The sequence below is a fragment of the Eriocheir sinensis genome, chromosome 24 (genome assembly GCF_024679095.1).
Source record: "Eriocheir sinensis breed Jianghai 21 chromosome 24, ASM2467909v1, whole genome shotgun sequence".
Lineage (NCBI taxonomy): Eukaryota > Metazoa > Arthropoda > Malacostraca > Decapoda > Varunidae > Eriocheir > Eriocheir sinensis.
Genome location: NC_066532.1, coordinates 3,516,323 through 3,539,020, shown reverse-complemented (window position 1 = coordinate 3,539,020; position 22,698 = coordinate 3,516,323). Strand labels below are relative to the sequence as shown.

The following is a 22,698-nucleotide window of genomic DNA, read 5'->3' as shown; positions in this document are numbered from 1 at the left end:
ATCTGAGATAATGAACTCAATTGTTTTTTTTCCTATCTTCCTTAGCTTCTGTAAAGACTAAGTGATTTTAAAATAATGAACTAGTTTTGTTTCTGCCATTTTTAGCTCCTGTCTTTCTCTGCATATCTCATTTTTCCCCCATTCAATGAGCAAAACAACTAACAAGTAAGCAGTTTTAACTTTTAACAAACTTTGAGAAAGATTAAGAAAAAGAACTTTCCAATAAACTTCCAAAATTACTTTCTATATCTTAATAAATCAATATTATCAACCTTACTAGGTGCCCCTTTCCATGTTGTATCTATCCTACCTTTGAGAACTCTTGAGGTAGTCCAGAGCAGCTTCTCATAAGTGTAGGAACGTAGGATGCGCACCAGCTCCTGCGGGCCCTGGGAGGCAAGGATGATGAGCTTGGACTCCTGGTTCCCGTAGGCCAGGATCTGCAGGCAGTCGGTGACGATGGCCAAGAACTTGACATTGTTGCGCTGCAGGAGGGCGACCATCTTCTGGAGGCCGCCCGCCATGCGCACGGCCGTCTTGGAGCCCTCCTGGTGCAGCAGCAGGTTGTGCAGCGTGGTGATGGCGTAGAACAGCACGGACTCCACCGGTGAACTGAAAGGCAACGCTCATGTCAAGAGTTTTTACAAAGAACTTCGAGGAATGTAAACAGGTTAGCTATTTATCTCTTACAACTACCCAAGAGCTTGTCCTCAGTATTGGGTATGCAGGCACACTAGTGATAAATACCAGATGACACACACAGACTTAACACAGCAATATGAGTGCAGTTAAAGACATGAATGACACAAGCAGACATGGTAACACTGCCTACCCAAGACATTTATCCTCACTATGTTGAATGAAATCACGAATCCATACTAAACAACAGGCCAGAGATGACACACAGAGACATAACACTGGCTTGAGAATATCTTGTATGAGTGAGATAAAAGTGACTCAAGCAGACATGGTAACACTGCGGACCTAAAAAGCTTATGATCACTGTTTTGTAAGAAGGAACACAAATGATAGGCCTGAATTGACACACACACACACACACACACACACACACACACACACACACACACACGACATGATCCAGCAATAACAGTTTAAGGACACAATCAGACATGGTAACACTGCCTACCTGAGGAGCTTCACCAGAGCAGGGATGCCGCCCGACTTGAAGATGGCCAACAGCCCCTGACGGTGGTGCGAGAGGTTGTGCAGCGCCCCAACTGTCACCCGAGTGGTCTCCAGGTCATTGGAGTTGGAGAGGGCGCGCACCAGGGCCGCCACCATCTGCTGGGAGTTCATGATGGCGTGGCGCGAGGCTTCCTTCTTGCTGAGGCGGTGCACCATCATGGCGGCCTGGGACACTACAACCTGGTCCTCGTCGTTCAGAAGTTTGATCAGCTCGGGGATGGCGCGGGTGGCCAGGTCGGCGTCATCCTGGAGGGCACAACAAAGGGAACGGTCACTATAAGAGGTAGATAATTGAATGTAAAGGGAAAATGAAGGGAATAGTCATTAGAAGAGGTAGATAATTGAATGTATAGGGAAAATGAAGGGAATAGTCACTAGAAGAGGTAGATAATTGACTGTATAGGGAAAACAAAGGGATCTGTCACTTCGAGATGTAAGGAATCAAATGTCTGTGAAAAGGAAGTTATTACCACTACCTCAAGTGTGTACATGGAAGCAAACTTAGCAAGGAAACTCTTAAATGCTATATTGGATCTTTAAGACAAAAGTAAATTAACTAATGCATACCTATCTACTTATCTATGTATCTATATCTGTTTCTCCATCTATTTATTGAACTAACTACACTTCTCAATTCTTAACATACTTTTTAATAAGACCTTGATGTATCCTATTTTTGCACAAACTTTCTGATGTATCTATGTATCTGTTTCTCCATCTATCTATTTAACTAACTACACTTCTCAATTCTTAACATACTTTTTAATAAGACCTTGATGTATCCTATTTTTGCACAAACTTTCTGAACCAATAGGCTTTAGCACAATTACCTTTACTTTTACAATACAACTAACTGGATACGTTTTGCTCTCATTGAAAGGAGACAGAACATCACAACCCAGATCACCCAACACACACCTGGTAGTTGATGAGGTTGACCACGGCATGTTTGAGCATCTGTGAGGGCTCGGCCAGCCTCTGCACGGCGGTGGGCTGCTGGGGGTCAAACTGCGTCGAGGGGATCTCCATGCCCTCGTCCAGCGTCTCCGGGAACATGGCCGCACGCACTCGCTGGGACCTGGTCTGGTTCAGCTGCTGGTTCATGTCGTCCACCTGGGAGGGAGTCGTCATTAGCTAACCATTTATTTATTTTTATTTATTTTTCTTTAACAGCAGGAGAGGCAGGTCAAGGGCAAAGAACAAAAACAGGAACAAAAGGGCCAATTAACCTGCTGACAGTGGATTTCCTATAAAAAGACATCACCAAGCTACAAGAATAGAACAAAATGTGGCTGCTACAATTCAATGAAAAATGTAAAGTCCTGCACCTTGGAAGAGGATATCCAGCATACCAATACCACATGGGAAACACTCCACTATCCACCACAGAGGCAGAGAAAGACCTGGGAGTATATGTTATCAGGCTACCCGTGAAAGCCAAATCCGTGCCAATCGCAGCGGACGGGTCAAATATGAACACAAAACACTATATAAGGAATTCATGAAGTCATTGGCATTGGTTTAGAGGCTTACTAACCCATCATGGCAAACTGTGAAAATGGCTCTAAAACCCCCTTCCAGACCCACCTGCTCAGTCGTGAAGGCCGCCTGGTTGAAGCCTTGCTGGGTCTGCCCCTCTATCCACTCTGCATCCATCTCCTCCTCCTTGCCTGAGAGGGATGGCGCGTTGGTGGTGGCCCCGGAGTGGATGCCCGAGTCACTCATGTAGGCGTTTTGCTGCCACATGGCGATCTGCTCTTTGGGGTTCTGTAGAGGCATGTCTGCTGGGTTGTGGTACCCGCCTTGTGACACTGAGGACAAGGAAACGAGGTAAGGGTGCGGAAGAGGAGAAAACAAGGACCAGGGCTTTTTTTTATTATTGTTTACTTTTTTTGTGCCCTTGAGCTGTTTCCTTTATTGTAAAAAAAAAAAAAAAAAAAATTATATGAAGAAGAAAACAAGGTAATGTGTGTATTCAGCTATAACAGGTGGAAGCCATGAGGGAGGAGAGAGTATATGATTGTAAGGAGTGGGAGGGACATGGCCTATCCAAACCCATGAGTAAAAATAAGGACACTAAACAAGGAGAAGCAAAGATCATACACTATAGCTGTGCGTGGTATAATGAATGAAAGGATAATGATGTGGAGAAAAAGAGAAAAGAAAAAACGGGTAAAAAGAAAAGATGTGGATGAGAAGGAAACAAGATAATGGATAAAATGAAAAGATTATAATGTGGAGAAAAAGAAAAAAGAAAAAATGGGTAAGAAAAGATAATGTTGATGAGAAGGAAACAAGAAAATGGATAAAATGAAAAGATTATAATGTGGAGAAAAAGAAAAAAGAAAAATGGGTACAAAGAAAAGATAACGTGGATGAGAAGGAAACAAGATAATGAATAAAATGTGGAGAAAAAGAAAAAAGAAAAAATGGGTACAAAGAAAAGATAATGTTGATGAGAAGGAAACAAGATAATGAATAAAATGTGGACAAAAAGAAAAAAGAAAAAATGGGTACAAAGAAAAGATAACGAGGATGAGAAGGAAACAAGATAATGAATAAAATGAAAAGATTATAATGTGGAGAAAAAGAAAAAAGAAAAAATGGGTACAAAGAAAAGATAACGTGGATGAGAAGGAAACAAGAAAATGGATAAAATGAAAAGATTATAATGTGGAGAAAAAGAAAAAAGAAAAAATGGGTACATAGAAAAGATAACGAGGATGAGAAGGAAACAAGATAATGAACAAAACGAAAAGATAATGATGTGGACAAAACCAAAAAAGATACGGGTGGAATGAAAAGATAATGTGGAGAAAGAATAATTTCAAGGTGGATAAAAAGAAAACCTAATGTGGACAAGAGGGAACAAGGTAGTAATCCCGTGGACCAAAGGAGACACACTTCACTCCAATGTAATTCACTCTAGCTAGGCAGTGTTTTGTTTGGGCTTAACTGATACACTGACCCAGAGCCGCAGCGCCCACGTCTGAGGTGTGCGTTAGCGTGCTCTGGCAATTTGCCGTCACATAGCACACCCGATTTCATGGATGATAAACTACAGCCCACTGATAGAAAACAGCCGTCATTGCCAATTTTAAGCAGACAGCAATGGTGAATACCGTCAATTACAGATGATTTTGAGTTGCAAATTATTAATACTGTCACACGGCTGTTTTGTTTTTATAAGGTCACGGATCGTAATTACTAAATCGCTGTGGCACTGTCCTCTGTGGAGAAAACTATAACGAAACAGCTGTCTGCAACTATTAAAAACTTAAAACTCAAAATCAACTATAACTGACAGTATTCATCATTGTTGCTGCACAATACTGAGACCGACAAGTATTTTCTTTGAGTAGCCTATCATTTATTAACCATTAAATCGGACACACCGAGTGACAGCAGGTTGCCAGAGTACAATAATCCACACCTCAGACTTGGGCGCTGCTACTTAAGTGCTGTACCTAAGCCAATAAAAAATGAGTATTCACTCCAAGGAAGGTACAAATCTGTGTCAACTAAACTAATGCCCTGCACTAGTGGGTGGGTGTGGGGTGGGAAGCAATGGTGTGGGGCAGGAGGATGGGGTGGGTCAGGAAGCAGTGGGTGGGGTGTGGGGTGGGAGGGATGGGGCTGGGTCAGGAAGCAGTGGATGGGGTGTGGGGCAGGGAGGGATGGGGCTGGGTCAGGAAGCAGTGGGTGGGGTGTGGGGCAGGGAGGGATGGGGGTGGGTCAGGAAGCAGTGACTGGGGGGAGGGATGGGGCTGGGTCAGGAAGCAGTGACTGGGGTGTGGGGCAGGAGGATGGGGCTGGGTCAGGCAGTGGGTGGGGTGTGGGGCAGGGAGGGATGGGGCTGGGTCAGGAAGCAGTGGGTGGGGTGTGGGGCAGGAGGGATGGGGCTGGGTCCAGGAAGCAGTGGGTGGGGTGTGGGCAGGAGGGATGGGGCTGGGTCAGGAAGCAGTGGGTGGGGTGGGGCAGGAGGATGGGGCTGGGTCAGGAAGCAGTGGGTGGGGTGTGGGGCAGGGAGGGATGGGGCTGGGTCAGGAAGCAGTGGGTGGGGTGTGGGGCAGGGAGGGATGGGGCTGGGTCAGGAAGCAGTGGGTGGGGTGGGGCAGGAGGATGGGGCTGGGTCAGGAAGCAGTGGGTGGGGTGTGGGGCAGGGAGGGATGGGGCAGGGTCAGGAAGCAGTGGGTGGGGTGTGGGGCAGGGAGGGATGGGGCTGGGTCAGGAAGCAGTGGTGGGGTGTGGGCAGGAGGGATGGGGCTGGTCAGGAAGCAGTGGGTGGGGTGGGGCAGGGAGGGATGGGTAACAGGAAGCAGTGGGTGGGGTGTGGGGCAGGGAGGGATGGGGCTGGGTCAGGAAGCAGTGGGTGGGGTGTGGGGCAGGGAGGGATGGGGCTGGGTCAGGAAGCAGTGGGTGGGGTGTGGGGCAGGGAGGGATGGGGCTGGGTCAGGAAGCAGTGGGTGGGGTGTGGGGCGGGGAGGGATGGGGCCATGCCTCCACACACACATAAACTGTTATTAATGCTTCAATCAGTAACGCCACTGCTGTTACTCCTCACACCAGATGTCTATAGAGTCCAGATCTATGTGTTAGGCCTGCAGCACACCACACACACCGCCTTGTTAACACCCGTCACCATGTTAAACAGCGGTGACTTGACCCCTCCAAACACTGGTTAATTTATTAGGAGGCAAAGTCTGTGAGCTGTGAAAACCAAGCCAGAGACACACCAGTTTCCACACCTTGGTTATACCTTATCTGGACACCCAAAAGCTGTGTGCACCTGAAAACCAGACAGATAATGAAAAGGATGAATCACATTAGGCAGCACAGACAAAACTGAAGCCCACCCTGACCAGACTCTGCCGTGAAGTGCTCAAATGAACGACACAAATGTAGAAATGATGCAACATATATATAAATGATGGTACTTTTATCCAGAAATTATATTGTGAATCTTCTCTTTAGCACAGAAAAGCCAAGTTACTGTGAGTGTGTGTGTGTGTAGCGATGTAGCACAGACAAAACTGAAACCCACCATAGCCAGACTGTGCCACGAGGTGCTCTACTGAACGACACAAATGTAGAAATGATGCAACATATATATAAATGATGGTACTTTTATCCAGAAATTATATTGTGAATCTTCTCTTTAGCACAGAAAAGCCAAGTTACTGTGAGTGTGTGTGTGTGTAGCGATGTAGCACAGACAAAACTGAAACCCACCATAACCAGACTGTGCCACGAGGTGCTCTACTGAACGACACAAGTGTAGAAATGATGCAACATATAAATAAATGATGGTATTTTTATCCAGAAATTATATTGTGAATCTTCTCTTTAGTGCAGAAAAGGCAAGTTATTGTGTGAGTGTGTGTTGTGGTGGTGAAACTGAGAAAGGGACACAAGAGGATGACTGGCAAAATTTCTATTGGTCAAGGTCGGTTCATCATGTACAGCTTGAGCTCCAAGACGCTGGGTAAATCCTCCCTTAACCCAGTAGCAGCAGGGATCATGTTTCTTAATGGCTCCTCTAAGCGAGAAAAATGAGAAAAAAATTATCACTCACACAAACCATTTCATAATCTATATCAAAGCATTTGTGATCAGTTTATGCATCATCTATTTTGGGGGGTTTATATCATGGCACAAATTTGGCCCGTCGCTGCTACACGGTAAAGCCACAAATTTAGCCCGTCGCTGCTACACGGTAAAGCCACAAATTTAGCCCGTCGCTGCTACACGGTAAAGCCACAAATTTGGCCCGTCGCTGCTACACGGTAAAGCCACAAATTTAGCCTGTCACTGCTACACGGTAAAGCCACAAATTTAGCCTGTCGCTGCTACACGGTAAAGCCACAAATTTAGCCCGTCGCTGCTACACGGTAAAGCCACAAATTTAGCCCGTCGCTGCTACACGGTAAAGCCACAAATTTAACCCGTCGCTGCTACACGGTAAAGCCACAAATTTGGCCCGTCGCTGCTACACGGTAAAGCCACAAATTTGGTCCGTCGCTGCTACACGGTTAATAGCCTTACCCTCACACTCATATATCTCATCATAATCTTCCTTTAACCCGGTAGCAGCAACTGACCAAATTTGTGGCTTTACCGTGTAGCAGCGACGGGCCAAATTTGTGCCATGATATAAACCCCAAAAATAGATGATGCATAAACTGAGCACAAATGCATTTATATATATTATGAAATGGTTTGTGTGAGTGATGATTTTTTTCTCATTTTTCTTACTTAGAGGGGCCTTTAAGAAACATGATCCCCGCAGCTACCAGGTTAATAGCCTAACGCTCACATATCTCATTATAATCTTCCTTTAAAATTCAAGTCTTACTCTCATGCTCTTAGGCCAGTCCATCTTTACAATAACTCTTTGGAAGATAGACATTCGAGGCATTTGCAAGACTCTTTGAGGGAGCATATTCTTACCCATGGGTCAGTGGTCTATTATGTCATCACCACTAAACCATTTTCCTATTATACATGAGAGATGCGACCCCAGAGTTGACCAGTAACCCACCACACCACATCCTAAGAGTGCCCAGAAAACACTCTCATCTCCTCAACAGGTCAGGAACGATGCAGCACACACTACAGTAAATTCAATGACATCCTCTATCCCAACTCTTCTGACTTCTCCTGGCTTAACAAACATTCCTGAGTCCCATAAAAACAAACTGTCTCCTATCCACAAGTCAAAAAAGATGCATCACAAACTACAGTAAACTCAATGACACCTCTATCCCCAACTCTTCTGACTTTTTCTGGCTTAAAAATATCACTGAGTCCCATAAAAACACACTGTCTCCTCTCCACAACAGTCATAAGATGCATCACACACTACAGTAAACTCAATGACATCCTCTATCCCCAACTCTTATGCCTTCTCCTGGCTTAACAAACATTCCTGAGTCCCATAAAAACACACTGTCTCCTCCACAAGTCATAAAGGATGCGTCACACACTACAGTAAACTCAATGACATCCTCTATCCCCAACTCTTATGCCTTCTCCTGGCTTAACAAACATTCCTGAGTCCCATAAAAACACACTGTCTCCTATCCACAACAGTCATAAGATGCATCACACACTACAGTAAACTCAATGACATCCTCTATCCCCAACTCTTCTGACTTCTCCTGGCTTAAAAACATCGCTGAGTCCCATAAAAACACACTGTCTCCTATCCACAACAGTCATAAGATGCATCACAAACTACAGTAAACTTAATGACATCCTCTATCCCCAACTCTTATGCATTCTGGCTTAACAAACACATCCCAAAGACTCCCTGAAAACACTAATCTCCTCAACAGGTCCTGAACAATGCATCACAAACTACAGTAAACTTAATGACATCCTCTATCCCCAACTCTTATGCATTCTGGCTTAACAAACACATCCCAAAGACTCCCTGAAAACACTCATCTCCTCAACAGGTCCTGAACAATGCATCACAAACTACAGTAAACTCAATGACACCCTCTATCCCCAACTCTTATGCATTCTTCTGGCTTAACAAACACATCCCAAAGACTCCCTGAACACACTCATCTCCTCAACAGGTCCTGAACAATGCATCACAAACTACAGTAAACTTAATGACACCCTCTATCCCCAACTCTTATGCCTTCTCCTGGGTTAACAAACATTCCTGAGTCCCATGAAAACACACTGGGTCGTATTTTAAAACATTTCATCCCCCAAGTTCACATATTTGACAAGGCTTTCGTAGGAGTTTTGGGCATTTCCAGGAGTAGCTTTATGACCCTGGTGGTAGTTTGACCCTTCCTCTGTACCGAGAACCTGAAAAACACTCACGAGAACACAATTCATTCCCTCTATGACCTTTAGGAATGGATGATGTAAAGAGCGTGTGTCTTACAATACCAGCCACTGTCTCCTCTCCATAACAGTCATAAAAGATGCATCACACACGACAGTTAACTCAATGAATGCCTCTAGTCACCCCTAACTCCAATGTCTTCTGCCTTAAACAAAACCCTGAGCGCCATGAAAACACTCGTCTCCTCTCCACAAGTCATAAAGGAAGCATCACACACGACAGTAAACTCAATGAATGCCTCTAGTCACCCCTAACTCCTATGTCTTCTGCCTTAAACAAAACCTTGAGCACCATGAAAACACTCATCTCCTCTCCATAACAGTCATATAGGAAGCATCACACACGACAGTAAACTCAAAGAATGCCTCTAGCCACCCCTAACTCCTATGTCTTCTGCCTTAAACAAAACCCTGAGCGCCATGAAAACACTCGTCTCCTCTCCACAACAGTCATATAGGAAGCATCACACACGACAGTAAACTCAATGAATGCCTCTACCCCTAACTCCAATGTCTTCTTCCCCCTTGAACAATACCCTGAGCACCATGAAAACACTCGTCTCCTCTCATTTTAACAAGTCATGAAGGATGGGTCACTTACAGGGTCTTGCTTGCTGAGGCATCTGATAGCTCATGGCGCCAACACAGCTGGCCTCACTCTGAAACACAAGAAAAAAAGTTATATAGAGTAACAAAGCATCGATACTAGACAAACAAACTACTGCACAGGAGTGGCGGGGTCAATAAACAGGAGTTGTGTATGTATAGGAGTGAGTTCTTCTTATCATTCTGCTGATCTGTGAAGTTACTAGCATCAGAATTATAAAGAGAATCCCAATGAAGTGAAGCATACCAATCAGGGAAGGATCACAGCTTGCAACACTATCATCTTCAGGGCAAATAATATCTTTTGAAGGTGCTTGTTTGGTGGTTTTAACATCCTATACGGGTCTACTTTCTCTTTTCTCTCCTCTTTTCTTCTTTTCTTCCATTCTTTTCCTTATATTCATTTTCCTCTCCTCTTCAATCCAGCCTTTCCTTCACCTTTCTTTCCTCTCCATTCCCATCCCTTTCCTCTCCTTTCCTTCCCCTTTCTCTTCTTTTCTCTCCTTCCATTCCCATCCCTTTCCTTTCCTTCCCCTTTCTCTTCTTTTCTCTCCTTCCATTCCCATCTCTTTCCTTTCCTTCCCCTTTCTCTTCTCCTCTCCTCTTTTCTTCTTTGCTCTCCTCTCTTCTCCTCCAACTCAGACCCATCTACATCACAGGAACCAACCTACACAACCCATCAGAGCTCCCACAGACAGTTTTATCTTATTCAGGGTAATGTTACGGTTCTTCAAACAAACACGAAAACGAAGTCATGGAGGTTACGATTACGAGACTGAATATCCAACTGTCATTAAGGAGGTGGCTAGATGGACCATGCCTAGTTTGTAGTACAGAAGACACCTTTTGCCCAGGATCTTGTCAAAATGGTCACTTAGCCTGGTCTCTCTCGCCACACTGCTTTGGCTAAAACTTGGGTCATTGATGAAGACTTGGGAATTTGAGCCTAACATGTATCTAGATAGGCTAAAGTTTATACAGTACAGAAGGCACCAAGTCCACACAACTATCTCTCGCCCAGAATCTCGTCAAATGGTCACTTAGCCTTCTCTCTCTCGCCACACTGCTTTGGCTAAAACTTGGGTCAACGATGAAAACTTTGTAATTTGAGCCTAACATGTATCTAGATAGGCTAAAGTTTATACAGTACAGAAGGCACCAAGTCCACACAACTATCTCTCGCCCAGAATCTCGTCAAAATGGTCACTTAGCCTTCTCTCTCTCGCCACACTGCTTTAGCTAAAACTTGGGTCATTGATGAAGATTTAGCAATTTGAGCCTAACATGTATCTAGATAGGCTAAAGTTTATACAGTACAGAAGGCACCAAGTCCACACAACTATCTCTCGCCCAGAATCTCGTCAAATGGTCACTTAGCCTTGTCTCTCTCTTGCCACACTGCTTTGGCTAAAACTTGGGTCATTGATGAAGACTTGGGAATTTGAGTCTAACATGTATCAAGATAGGCTAAAGTTTATACAGTACAGAAGCCACCAAGTCCACACAACTATCTCTCGCCCAGAATCTCGTCAAATGGTCACTTAGCCTTGTCTCACACACCACACTGCTTTGGCTAAAACTTGAGTCATTGATGAAAACTTGGCAATTTGAGCCTAACATGTATCTAGATAGGCTAAAGTTTATACAGTACAGAAGGCACCAAGTCCACACAACTATCTCTTGCCCAGAATCTCGTCAAATGGTCACTAAGCCTTGTCTCTCTCGCCACACTGCTTTGGCTAAAACTTGGGTCAACGATGAAAACTTTGCAATTTGAGCCTAACATGTATCTAGATAAGCTAAAGTTTATACAGTACAGAAGGCACCAAGTCCACACAACTATCTCTTGCCCAGAATCTTGCCAAATGGTCACTTAGCCTTGTCTCACACACCACACTGCTTTGGCTAAAACTTGGGTCATTAATGAAAACTTGGGAATTTGAGTCTAACATGTATCTAGATAGGCTAAAGTTTATACAGTACAGAAGGCACCAAGTCCACACAACTATCTCTTGCCCAGAATCTCGTCAAATGGTCACTTAGCCTTCTCTCTCTCGCCACACTGCTTTGGCTAAAACTTGGGTCATTGATGAAAACTTTGCAATTTGAGCCTAACATGTATCTAGATAAGCTAAAGTTTATACAGTACAGAAGGCACCAAGTCCACACAACTATCTCTTGCCTAGAATCTCGTCAAATGGTCACACAGCCTTGTCTCACACACCAAACTACTTGTAGGCTACAGGAACAGAATTTAACCACTTACACTGGTACTAATACAAGCTACCATATGTACAGGACTCGAATTACAATGTGACTTCATGATGCAAACAACAGTTCCCGCCCACTTTCAGAGCTTGGCGATTTGAGCCTAATATGAGTCAGCAATGAGCTATGTAATAAGTGCTGAGTCATTGCTATGTGAAGCCAGTCAAAGGATGCTGGCTGGATACCTCAGTGACATGTTGTAACTAAAAACTCACACCACATGGTTGACTGATCACCTCTCCTATAGCAACACACACCAGTCCGGTTTGTTTCAGTTCGTGGTCGGGAGTTTCGTCTTTGTAATGGAATATAGAAACACACACCAGTCCGGTTTGTTTCAGTTCATGGTCGGGAGTTTCACCTTTGTAATGGAATATAGAAACACACACCAGTCCGGTTTGTTTCAGTTCATGGTCGGGAGTTTCGTCTTTGTAATGGAATATAGAAACACACACCAGTCCGGTTTGTTTCAGTTCGTGGTCGGGAGTTTCGTCTTTGTAATGGAATATAGAAACACACATCAGTCTGGTTTGTTTCAGTTCATGGTCGGGAGTTTCGTCTTTGTAATGGAATATAGAAACACACACCAGTCCGGTTTGTTTCAGTTCATGGTCGGGAGTTTCGTCTTTGTAATGGAATATAGAAACACACATCAGTCCGGTTTGTTTCAGTTCATGGTCGGGAGTTTCGTCTTTGTAATGGAATACAGAAACACACACCAGTCCGGTTTGTTTCAGTTCATGGTCGGGAGTTTCGTCTTTGTAATGGAATATAGAAACACACACCAGTCCGGTTTGTTTCAGTTCATGGTCGGGAGTTTCGTCTTTGTAATGGAATATAGAAACACACACCAGTCCGGTTTGTTTCAGTTCATGGTCGGGAGTTTCGTCTTTGTAATGGAATATAGAAACACACACCAGTCCGGTTTGTTTCAGTTCATGGTCGGGAGTTTCGCCTTTGTAATGGAATATAGAAACACACACCAGTACGGTTTGTTTCAGTTCGTGGTCGGGAGTTTCGTCTTTGTAATGGAATACAGAAACACACATCAGTACGGTTTGTTTCAGTTCATGGTCGGGAGTTTCGTCTTTGTAATGGAATATAGAAACACACATCAGTACGGTTTGTTTCAGTTCGTGGTCGGGAGTTTCGTCTTTGTAATGGAATATAGAAACACACACCAGTACGGTTTGTTTCAGTTCATGGTCGGGAGTTTCGTCTTTGTAATGGAATATAGAAACACACACCAGTACGGTTTGTTTCAGTTCATGGTCGGGAGTTTCGTCTTTGTAATGGAATATAGAAACACACACCAGTCCAGTTTGTTTCAGTTCGTGGTCGGGAGTTTCGCCTTTGTAACGGAACTCACTGAGGTATATAATAATAATAATAATAATAGTAATAATAGTTCTTCACAAGTAGTAGTATTAATAGTAGTTCTCCACTGTCTGGGTCTTTCATTTTCCTTCTTTTTTGATCTTTTCTTCCACATTATGTCTCTTTTTCCTCTCCTTTTCTTTCATTGTTTTTCTCTTTTTTTTGTCCACCTCATCCTTCTTGTTTTCCTCATTTTCTTTTGTTCTTTTTTCTCCTTTCATCCAACCCATGTTTCTTGTTTCCTTCTTTTACATCGTTTTCTTTCCTTTTTATCTTTTCGTCCACCCCATGTCTCATTTTCTTTCCTTCTTTTTTCTCTTTTCATCCACCCCACACATCTTGTTTTCCCTCTTTTCCTTCTTTTTTTCCTTTTTTCATCCATCCCACATTTCGTTTCCTCCCTTTCTTTCCTTCAGTGTTCTCTTTTCATCCACCTAAACATTACACAAGGAATTTTCATAGTCTTTGGCACTGGTGTGGGAAATTACAAACCCATCACGGCAAACTGTTAACCCGTCCGCTGCGATTGACACAGATTTGGCCTTCACTAGTAGCCTGGTAACATATGCTCCCAGGTCTTTCTCTGCCTCTGTGGTGGATAGTGGAGTGTTTCCCATGTGGTATTGGTATGCTGGATCTACATTTTTCTTCATTAAACTGTAGCAGCCACTTTTTGTTCCATTCCTATAGCTTGGTGAGGTCGTCTTGCAGAAAATTCGCAGTGAAGGGGTTAAAATCATTAAGGCAAGAGGGCAGGCCTGGGTTGGTAACAGCTGTGAGAGGAGGATAATGCACCCCACTGAGCCTCACTATTATGGGTTCAGGATGATGTGAAGACCCAGATACATAAACTTCCACATGAGTGACATTGAACAAGGTTATGACCCTCAGCCAATGTTGCCAGATTGTCGTACTCAGCTGCTCGTATTTTCGGACTTCCTACCCCAAAACTTGTCTGGGCTTCAATGCCGAAACTCATTTATAGTTATTGTTAAAAGAGTTAGATCCTGATGTTCCTTGGCAATAGTTTGGCATCAGAAACTGGTAAATACTATGCTCTGAGTACGACAATCTGGCAATGGTGCCCTCAGCCAGATAACTTTCCCTCTCCCTCAGAAAGAAATATTAAATACTATTAGTTCTTAAGCATGACAGCCTCCAGCAAAACTTTAGTGGTAAATATACACACTGGGCAGCATTAACATTATTTTTACATAAGCTTCCCTCACCAAAGACATGCTCTGTGTACGTGATTCAATTTGATGTCGCCAGGGTTGATTTTAGTAAACTAACCTTTAATTCAATACCACAATAACCGCAATGATAGATATGTTACACTGGGCAGCATTAACATAACTTTGACAAGAGCTCCTCTCACACAAGGCAGGATTAGTTTACAAGCCTGAACTTAAAGTCACCAGGGTTGATTTGCAGTAAACTAACCTCCTACCACAGAACCGCAATGAAAAATATGTTACACTAAGCAGCATTAACATAACTTTGCCGCAAGCTCCTCTCACACAAGGCAGGATTAGTTTACAAGCCTGAACTTAAAGTCACCAGGGTTGATTTGCAGCAAACTAATCTTCAACCACAAAAAGACGCAATGAAAAATATGTTACACTTGGCCGCAGTAACAGTACAGTGACACAAGCTACTCTCACACAAGGCAGGATTAGTGTACGAGTCTGAACTCAATGTTACCAAGGTCGATCTGCAGTAAACAACCTTCAATATGAAAAATCTGATTATGAGCTTCGCCAGGTTTAAAGGTTTATCCACTTTGAATGTTTTTTTTTCCCTTGTTTTCCGTGTCCGTGTGAATGACTTTAAATGACCTGTGCAGCTTCATTGTTCTGTTGGCTTATTCCACGCTCGGCACGAAGGCATACACTCTGTTATTATTTATTCTAACCTGATGAGCTTAACCCGGTAGCAGCGACGGGCCAAATTTTTGCCATGATATAAACCCCCCAAAATAGATGATGCATAAACTGATCACAAATGCGTTGATATATATTATGAAATAGTTTGCACGAGTGATGATTTTTTCTCATTATTCTCGCTTAGAGGGTCCTTTAAGACACATGATCCCCGTAGCTACCGGGTTAAATCTTATTACCATCATGTGTTTTTTTCTTTTTCGTGTGTGAGAATGACTTACACGGCTTCACCGTTTTGTTTGCTTATTCAGATTCAGCACGAAGGCAAACACTATCCTCATGCTTGTTTCCACTCTCTCCCTGCAGCCATGAACAATTGTGACCTATCCAAACCTGCTTTAACCTTCGTAGAACCCACACACATTATACTAACATGACATCAAGCCTGACTTTTTTTTTCAGTAGAGGCGTTAAGAAAGGCAGAAAAAAGCAGAACCAAAAAAGCTTTAACACTTGGTTGCAAAATTCTGAAAAAACTGCAAGATGGATCAATTTTTTAGTGCCTATGGATGGAATATGAATGCAACTCTGATATTTTTCCATCTTTCTTTGCTTACTTCTTACTACACTTTCGCATTAGTTTGAGACCGTAACACAAGCATCGTATACACATTTATCGATGTATAAAACACACAGTGCTATCAAAGTAGAAAAACCAACACACACACACACACACACATACTTTCCCTCAAACTGTCGTGGGCGTTCTTCGTTTTCTTTCAGCGTGATAGAGACCATTTCAGGCTAGATAACACGATAACACAAAGATAACAAGCTGACCCCCTCGCCCCCCCCGCCCCCATAACACTATCTTCCAAGCCCCCTCCTCCATGCACCCTACCCCAACCAGTAACCTCCACCACCCCCTTAACTTTCTCTCATATTTCACCTTATATTACACTAACCAAGGATGATATACATGAAATACCAGCACCAGAAAGAAGATTACTGATTGAACTAAAGATGGGTGGGTAGCAATGGTAAAATAAAGCCTTAAATAACGGAGAAATGAGTGAAAATATATGAGAAACAATGTATGACCTCACCAGTAGCCTCTGTCTTTCCCTTCCCTTTCTCTCATATTTCACCTTGTATTACACTAACTAAGGGTGATAAACGTGAAATATCAGCACCAGAAAGAAGAGTAATAATTGAACTAAAGATGTGAAACAATGTATGTGACCTCCAGTAGCCCTCTGTCTTCCCTTCCCTTTCTCTCATATTTCACGAAAGAAGAGTAATAATTGAACTAAAGATGGATGGGTAGCAATGGTAAAATAAAGCCTTAAATAATGGAGAAATGAGGGAAAATATATGAGAAACTGAATGCATGACCCCACCTAAATAAGGATGATAGACGTGAAATACCAGCACCAGAAAGAAGATTAATGATTGAACTAAAGATGGATGGGTAGCAATGGTAAAATAAAGCCTTAAATAACGGAGAAATGAGTGAAAATATAAGAGAAACAATGCATGACCCCACCACAACCTCCATCTTCCCCTTCACTTTCTCTCATATTTTAGCTTATATTACACTAACTAAGGGTGATAGACGTGAAATACAAGCACCAGAAAGAAGATTAATGGTTGAACTATAGATGGACGGGTGATAACAGCCAAAAAAAGCCTTGAAATAACGAAAAAAATGAGTGAAAATGAGAAATTTGAGTGTATGATCCTACCACCTAGCTCCCCACCTCCTCATAAATTACGTCATAACACAAAAACTCAAGCCTAAGAACACAAAATACTAGCAAGAAAGTAAAGATTAATGATTCTGCAGTTAATTGTTGCGTAGTAATGGCCAGAAATGCTTTAAAATTACGTAGAAATGAGTAAAAATGTAAGAGAAACGAGGGACATGACCGTAAGTGCCCCAACCTATTCTTGTGTTATTTTACCTTTTCTACACAAAAACAAAAGCCTAAGAACACGAAATACCACCAACAAAGTAAAGATTAATGATTCCACAGTTAATTGATGCGTAGTAATGGCCAGAAATGCTGTGAAATAACGTAGAATTGAGAGAAAAATTGAGGAACGAGGGACAGGACCGTAAGTACCCAAACCTCTTCTTGTGTTATTTTTACGCTACTACGCAAATACTCAAGCCATAGAACAAGAAATACTAGCGTCAAAGTAAAGATTAATGGCTCTAAAAATAATAGATGCGTAGTAATGTCCAGAAATGCTTTAAAATAACGTAGAATTGAGAGAAAAATTGAGGAACGAGGGACAGGACCGTAAAGTACCCAAACCTCTTCTTGTGTTATTTTTACGCTATAACACAAAAACTCAAGCCATAGAACAAGAAATACTAGCATCAAAGTAAAGATAAATGGTTCTAGAAATAATAGATGCGTAGTAATGTCCAGAAATGCTTTAAAATAACGTAGAAATGAGTGAAAATGTAAGAGAAAATAAGGACAAGACCATAAGCCACCCAACCACTTCTTGTATTATTTTACGCTATTAGACACAAACAATAGCTTAAGAACACGTAATACCACCAACAAAGTAAAGATTAATGGTTCTACAGTTAACTGATGGGTAGTGATGGCCAGAAATGCTTTTAAATAACGTAGAAATGAGTGAAAATGTAAGAGACACGGACAAAACCATAAGCCACCCAATTTCTTCTTGTATTATTTTTACGCTATTACACAAAAACTGAAGCCATAGAACACGAAATACAAACATCAAAGTAAAGATTAATGTTTCTACAGTTAATTGATGCGTAGTAATGGCCAGAAATGCTTTAAAATAACGTAAAAATGAGTGAAAATTAAGAGAAACTGACTGATAAGCGCCACCTAGCTACCCTGGTCCTTCCTCTCTCTTCCTCATATTTCACCCCAAAACACAGTCAACCAAGCTACGAACACACACACCAACATCATCAGGGGAAGGAGGAATGACCGTGGGCGTGACACAAGGATGAAAACGTCCGGAAATGCCTTAAATGACGGAGGAATGAGTAAAAGGATGAGGAAATGCAATGAGCTCTCTCTTACCCTCGCCCTCCTTCCATCCCTCTATTTTACCTCATAACACGCAAACGAAAGGGGATAAAACGTTAACTTAAAAGACCAAAACAAAGAATAATAACTACTTAAAATACTGAAAGCTTAAAAATGTCCTCCAAACGACTTAAAATGAAGAAAAATTGAGAAAATGATGAGAAAATGATATATGCTCACTCCCACTCTCGCCCTCCTTCCATCTCTATTTTACCTCATAACACGCAAACGCAAGGGGATAAAACCTTAACTTAAAGACTAAAATAAAGAATAATAACTACTTAAAATACTGAAAGCTTAATAATGTCTACCAAACGACTTAAAATGAAGGAAAATTAAGTAAAATGATGAGGAAATGGAATATGCTCACTCCCACTCTCGCCCTCCTTCCATCTCTCTATTTTACCTCATAACACACGAACTCGAACAACTACAACGTTAAAACATGTACCAAGACAAAGATTAATGACTATTTAAAGCATAGGAGCCTTAAAATTCCCCCAAAAAGCTTTAAAATGACGAAAAGACGAGAAAAATGATGAGGAAAAGAAATGAGTTGTCCCACCCTTGCCCTCCATCTAGCTATATATTTTACCACATAACGCACAAACTAGAACAATTACAACGTTACCACAAGAACCAGAGCAGAGAATAATAACTACCTAACATACACATACCTAAAAATGGCTCCTAAATGCCTTAAAAATAGGAAAAAATTATGAGGAAACGGACCGACTCTCTCCCATCCTTGCCCTCGATCAACCTAGAAATTTTACCACATAACGCACAAACCAGAACAATTACAACGTTACCACAAGAACCAGGGCAAAGAATGATAACTACATAACATACAGGAACCTTAAAATGGGCCCTAAATGCCTTAAAAATAGGGGAAAAATAGAAAAATGATGAGGAAACAATGACTCTCCTACCCTCGTCCACTCGCCACCTTTCTATTTTACCTCATAACGCACAAACTAGAACAATTACAACGTTACCACAAGAACCAGGGCAAAGAATGATAACTACCTAACATACAGGAACCTTAAAATGGGCCCTAAATGCCTTAAAAATAGGAAAAAAATAGAAAAATGATGAGGAAACAATGACATTCTCCCACCCTCGTCCACTCGCCACCTTTCTATTTTACCTCATAACGCACAAACTAGAACAATTACAACGTTACCACAAGAACCAGAGCAAAGAATGATAACTTCCAAACGTACAGAAACCTAAAAATGGCCCCCAAAAGCCTTAAAAATAGGAAAAAATGAGAAAAATAATAAAAAAATGGCATGAGCCTTCCCACCCTTACCCTCCATCCAACACTTACATTTTACATCATAACACAAAAACGAGAACAATTAGAACGTTAACACAAACATCAGGATAAAGATTAATGACTATATAGAGCACAGGAAGCTTAAAACGACCCCCAAATGTCTTAAAAATAGGAAAAAAATAGAAAAATAATAAGAAAATGGCATGAGCTTTCCCAGCCTTGTCCTCCACCCATCCTTATACTTTACGTCATAACACACAAACGAGAACAATTAGAACGTTAACACAAACATCAAGGTAAACATTAATGACTATATAGAGCACATGAAGCTTAAATCGCCCCCCAAATGCCTTAAAAATAGGAAAAAATGAGAAATAATAATAAGAAAATGGCATTAGCTTTCCCAGCCTTGTCCTCCATCCATCCTTATACTTTACGTCATAACACAAAAACGAGTACAATTATAACGTTAACACAAACATCAGGATAAAGATTAATGACTATATAGAGCACAGGAAGCTTAAATCTGCCCCCAAATGTCTTAAAAATAGGGAAAAAATAGAAAAATAATAAGAAAATGGCATTAGCTTCCCCAGCCTTGTCCTCCACCCATCCTTATACTTTACGTCATAACACACAAACGAGAACAATTATAACGTTAAAACAAATTTCAAGGTAAACATTAATGACTATATAGAGCACAGGAAGCTTAAATCTGCCCCCAAATGCCTTAAAAATAGGAAAAAAATAGAAAAATAATAAGAAAATGGCATTAGCTTTCCCAGCCTTGCCCTCCACCCATCCTTATACTTTACGTCATAACACACAAACGAGAACAATTATAACGTTAACACAAACATCAAGGTAAACATTAATGACTATATAGAGCACAGGAAGCTTAAATCGCCCCCCAAATGCCTTAAAAATAGGAAAAAATGAGAAAATATAATAAGAAAATGGCATTAGCTTTCCCAGCCTTGCCCTCCATCCAATTATATTTTACGTCATAACACACAAGCGGGAACAATTGCAACGTTACCACAAACATCAGGTTAAAGATTAATGACTATATAGAGCACAGGAAGCTTAAAACGCCCCTTAAATGCCTCAAAAATAGGAAAAAATGAGAAAAATAACGAGTGATCAGTGGTACCAACCCTCGCCCCTCCCCCTCGGCCCCTCTTAACAACAAACACAAAACCTTAAATAAACATCAAATTCACGGGTCAGACGCCACTTTAACACATCACACACGCGGCTCACCCTTTGTCACGGGCCTCGGCGTCTCCTGGGCACCTAAAATCCTCGGTAAATGGAACAAACAGATGAAATAAAGCGAGTCCTCCACACCTCCTCTTACTACAGCATCGATCCAGCCACTGAGCCGCGGTGGCCGAGGAAGGCTCAGGTGCACCCTCCGCCGCCCCAACTAGTCCCTCTCACACTGTTTTAACACTCTGTCTCTCTTTAAAATACTCTACATGTTTTGAAAGTAGTGTATTTGGGTTTATTTTAGGTTTGGTTTAGTGGTATGAGCCGTGGGAGGCTGTATAGAGATGGTTGTTGGCTGTACGGGTGGGCAGGTACCGGTACCGGCTGTACGGTACCGATATGTCTGGTACCAGTACCAGACATATCGGTACCGGAACCAATACTAACCTGTCGCTCACGCCAGTCCCTCAGCTTTTTTTTTTTTTTTTTCCATCAAAGGAGTCCGTTCAAGGGGGGAAGGTTTTTTTTAAATAAAGACTTTTAGGGTCATTATCAGGCCGACATAGAAATCACAGGAGGAGCTATAACGCCCTAGCCCCCCTAGAAATTATACGACCCTGATTATAATTATTTTTTTTAAAGTTCAGTTCTGCTTGATTTCGCGGGGCTTTCATGCACGAAGAAATTTTGAGTGAAAACCTTCCATCGGTCTTGATCTTGATCTTGATTAATAATGCGCAGGGCAGCCGTACAGGGGCATAACACGCATATTTGTGTTGGCTGTTGGGGGAGCCGAGTGTGCAGGGGAGGGAGGTGATCAAGTGTAATCGTTAGTGTTGGTGTGTAGTGGTGGCGAGGGAGTCTAAAATCTGTTGAGGGAGGTTGTTCCAGTCACGTATATATGGTGCGTGGAAAAATCGGCCATTTATTTTCTTCCATGTACCAATAAACAAAACAACGAGAACGCTCAACTACATTTTTTATCAGCAACAGCATCACTTCCTGTACTGAAGTGTGATTGTTACAAGTCCCGGAGAAACGCGGGGAATTTGTGATAATAGAAAGAATAGTTCAAGCCTCGTGGGTTCAAAGACTAGTCGGTGGTGACACCCGCTGGCCGGCACCTCTGAATACACCCCGCTGTGTCAGTATCATCATCTAAGGTGGTAAGAACAATATTTTCAGCCAGTACTCACATGTCAGTGACGGTACCTCCCATCAATACTGAATGGATGCTCGAAACTGGCACCACCCACAGGTCCCGGATCTACCGGTACCTGAGTTTTCGGTACCAGTTTTACCGGTACCTGCCCACCCCCATCCCGAGGTTGTTTACTGCTTCTCAAGGGGATGAATTTCGTATTATTTCATCTTTATGCATCTCTTAAACGTTCTGTATGTATTAAAAGGTTTATATTTTGAGTTTGGTTTATTGTTAAGAGCCGTAGTAGTTGTCAAGGGATGAATTTCAGTATCCGTCCATCTATCTGTAATCCTAAAATGGCCTCTGTATATTAAAAGGGTATATTTTCTGTCATTTTTACTGTGGAGAGATATATAAGGCTGCATAATGGGTCTTCGCTTTTCTATTTCATTTTTACTTCTATCATCCTGGAGACCTGTCAAGGGATGGAATTTTTAACATCATTCCATCATTCTGGAACTCTAAAATGTTCAATATATATAAAAAAAAAAAAAATGTGCTGTATTCTAAGTTATTTTTGCTACAAAGCGATATGGGAGGCTGCATAATGGATCCCTGGCTTTAGTTTAATTATATTTATTTATTTATTACTTTTTGCTATGGTTCCGTGTACGTTAACTTCCGCTGTTGTTGTTGTTGTTGTTGTTGTTGTTTTGGTTGTTGTTTTGGCAGTTGTTGTTGTTGTTGTTTTGGTTGTTGTTGTTGTTTTGG

The 22,698-nt window shown here is 42.0% G+C and overlaps 1 protein-coding gene across 3 annotated transcripts in view; it reads right to left on the bottom strand.

Moving 5' to 3' along the window:
- Positions 1-20,990, bottom strand: part of LOC127002778 (armadillo segment polarity protein-like) — a 32,258-nt gene extending 11,268 nt beyond the window's left edge. The window contains exons 1-7 of one of the 3 annotated variants that reach the window (XM_050868968.1): positions 20,835-20,931; positions 9,674-9,731; positions 5,955-5,995; positions 2,794-3,017; positions 2,125-2,319; positions 1,148-1,452; positions 311-612 (exon numbers count right to left, since the gene is read on the bottom strand). In XM_050868968.1, the coding sequence (XP_050724925.1) occupies positions 311-612; positions 1,148-1,452; positions 2,125-2,319; positions 2,794-2,985 (994 nt within the window). In that variant the 5' untranslated portion in view covers positions 2,986-3,017; positions 5,955-5,995; positions 9,674-9,731; positions 20,835-20,931. Of the gene's footprint in view, positions 1-310; positions 613-1,147; positions 1,453-2,124; positions 2,320-2,793; positions 3,018-5,954; positions 5,996-9,673; positions 9,732-20,834 lie in introns of all 3 variants that reach the window. The other 2 variants (XM_050868969.1, XM_050868967.1) reach the window with 2 other exon arrangements.
- Positions 20,991-22,698: the final 1,708 nt, after the last annotated feature.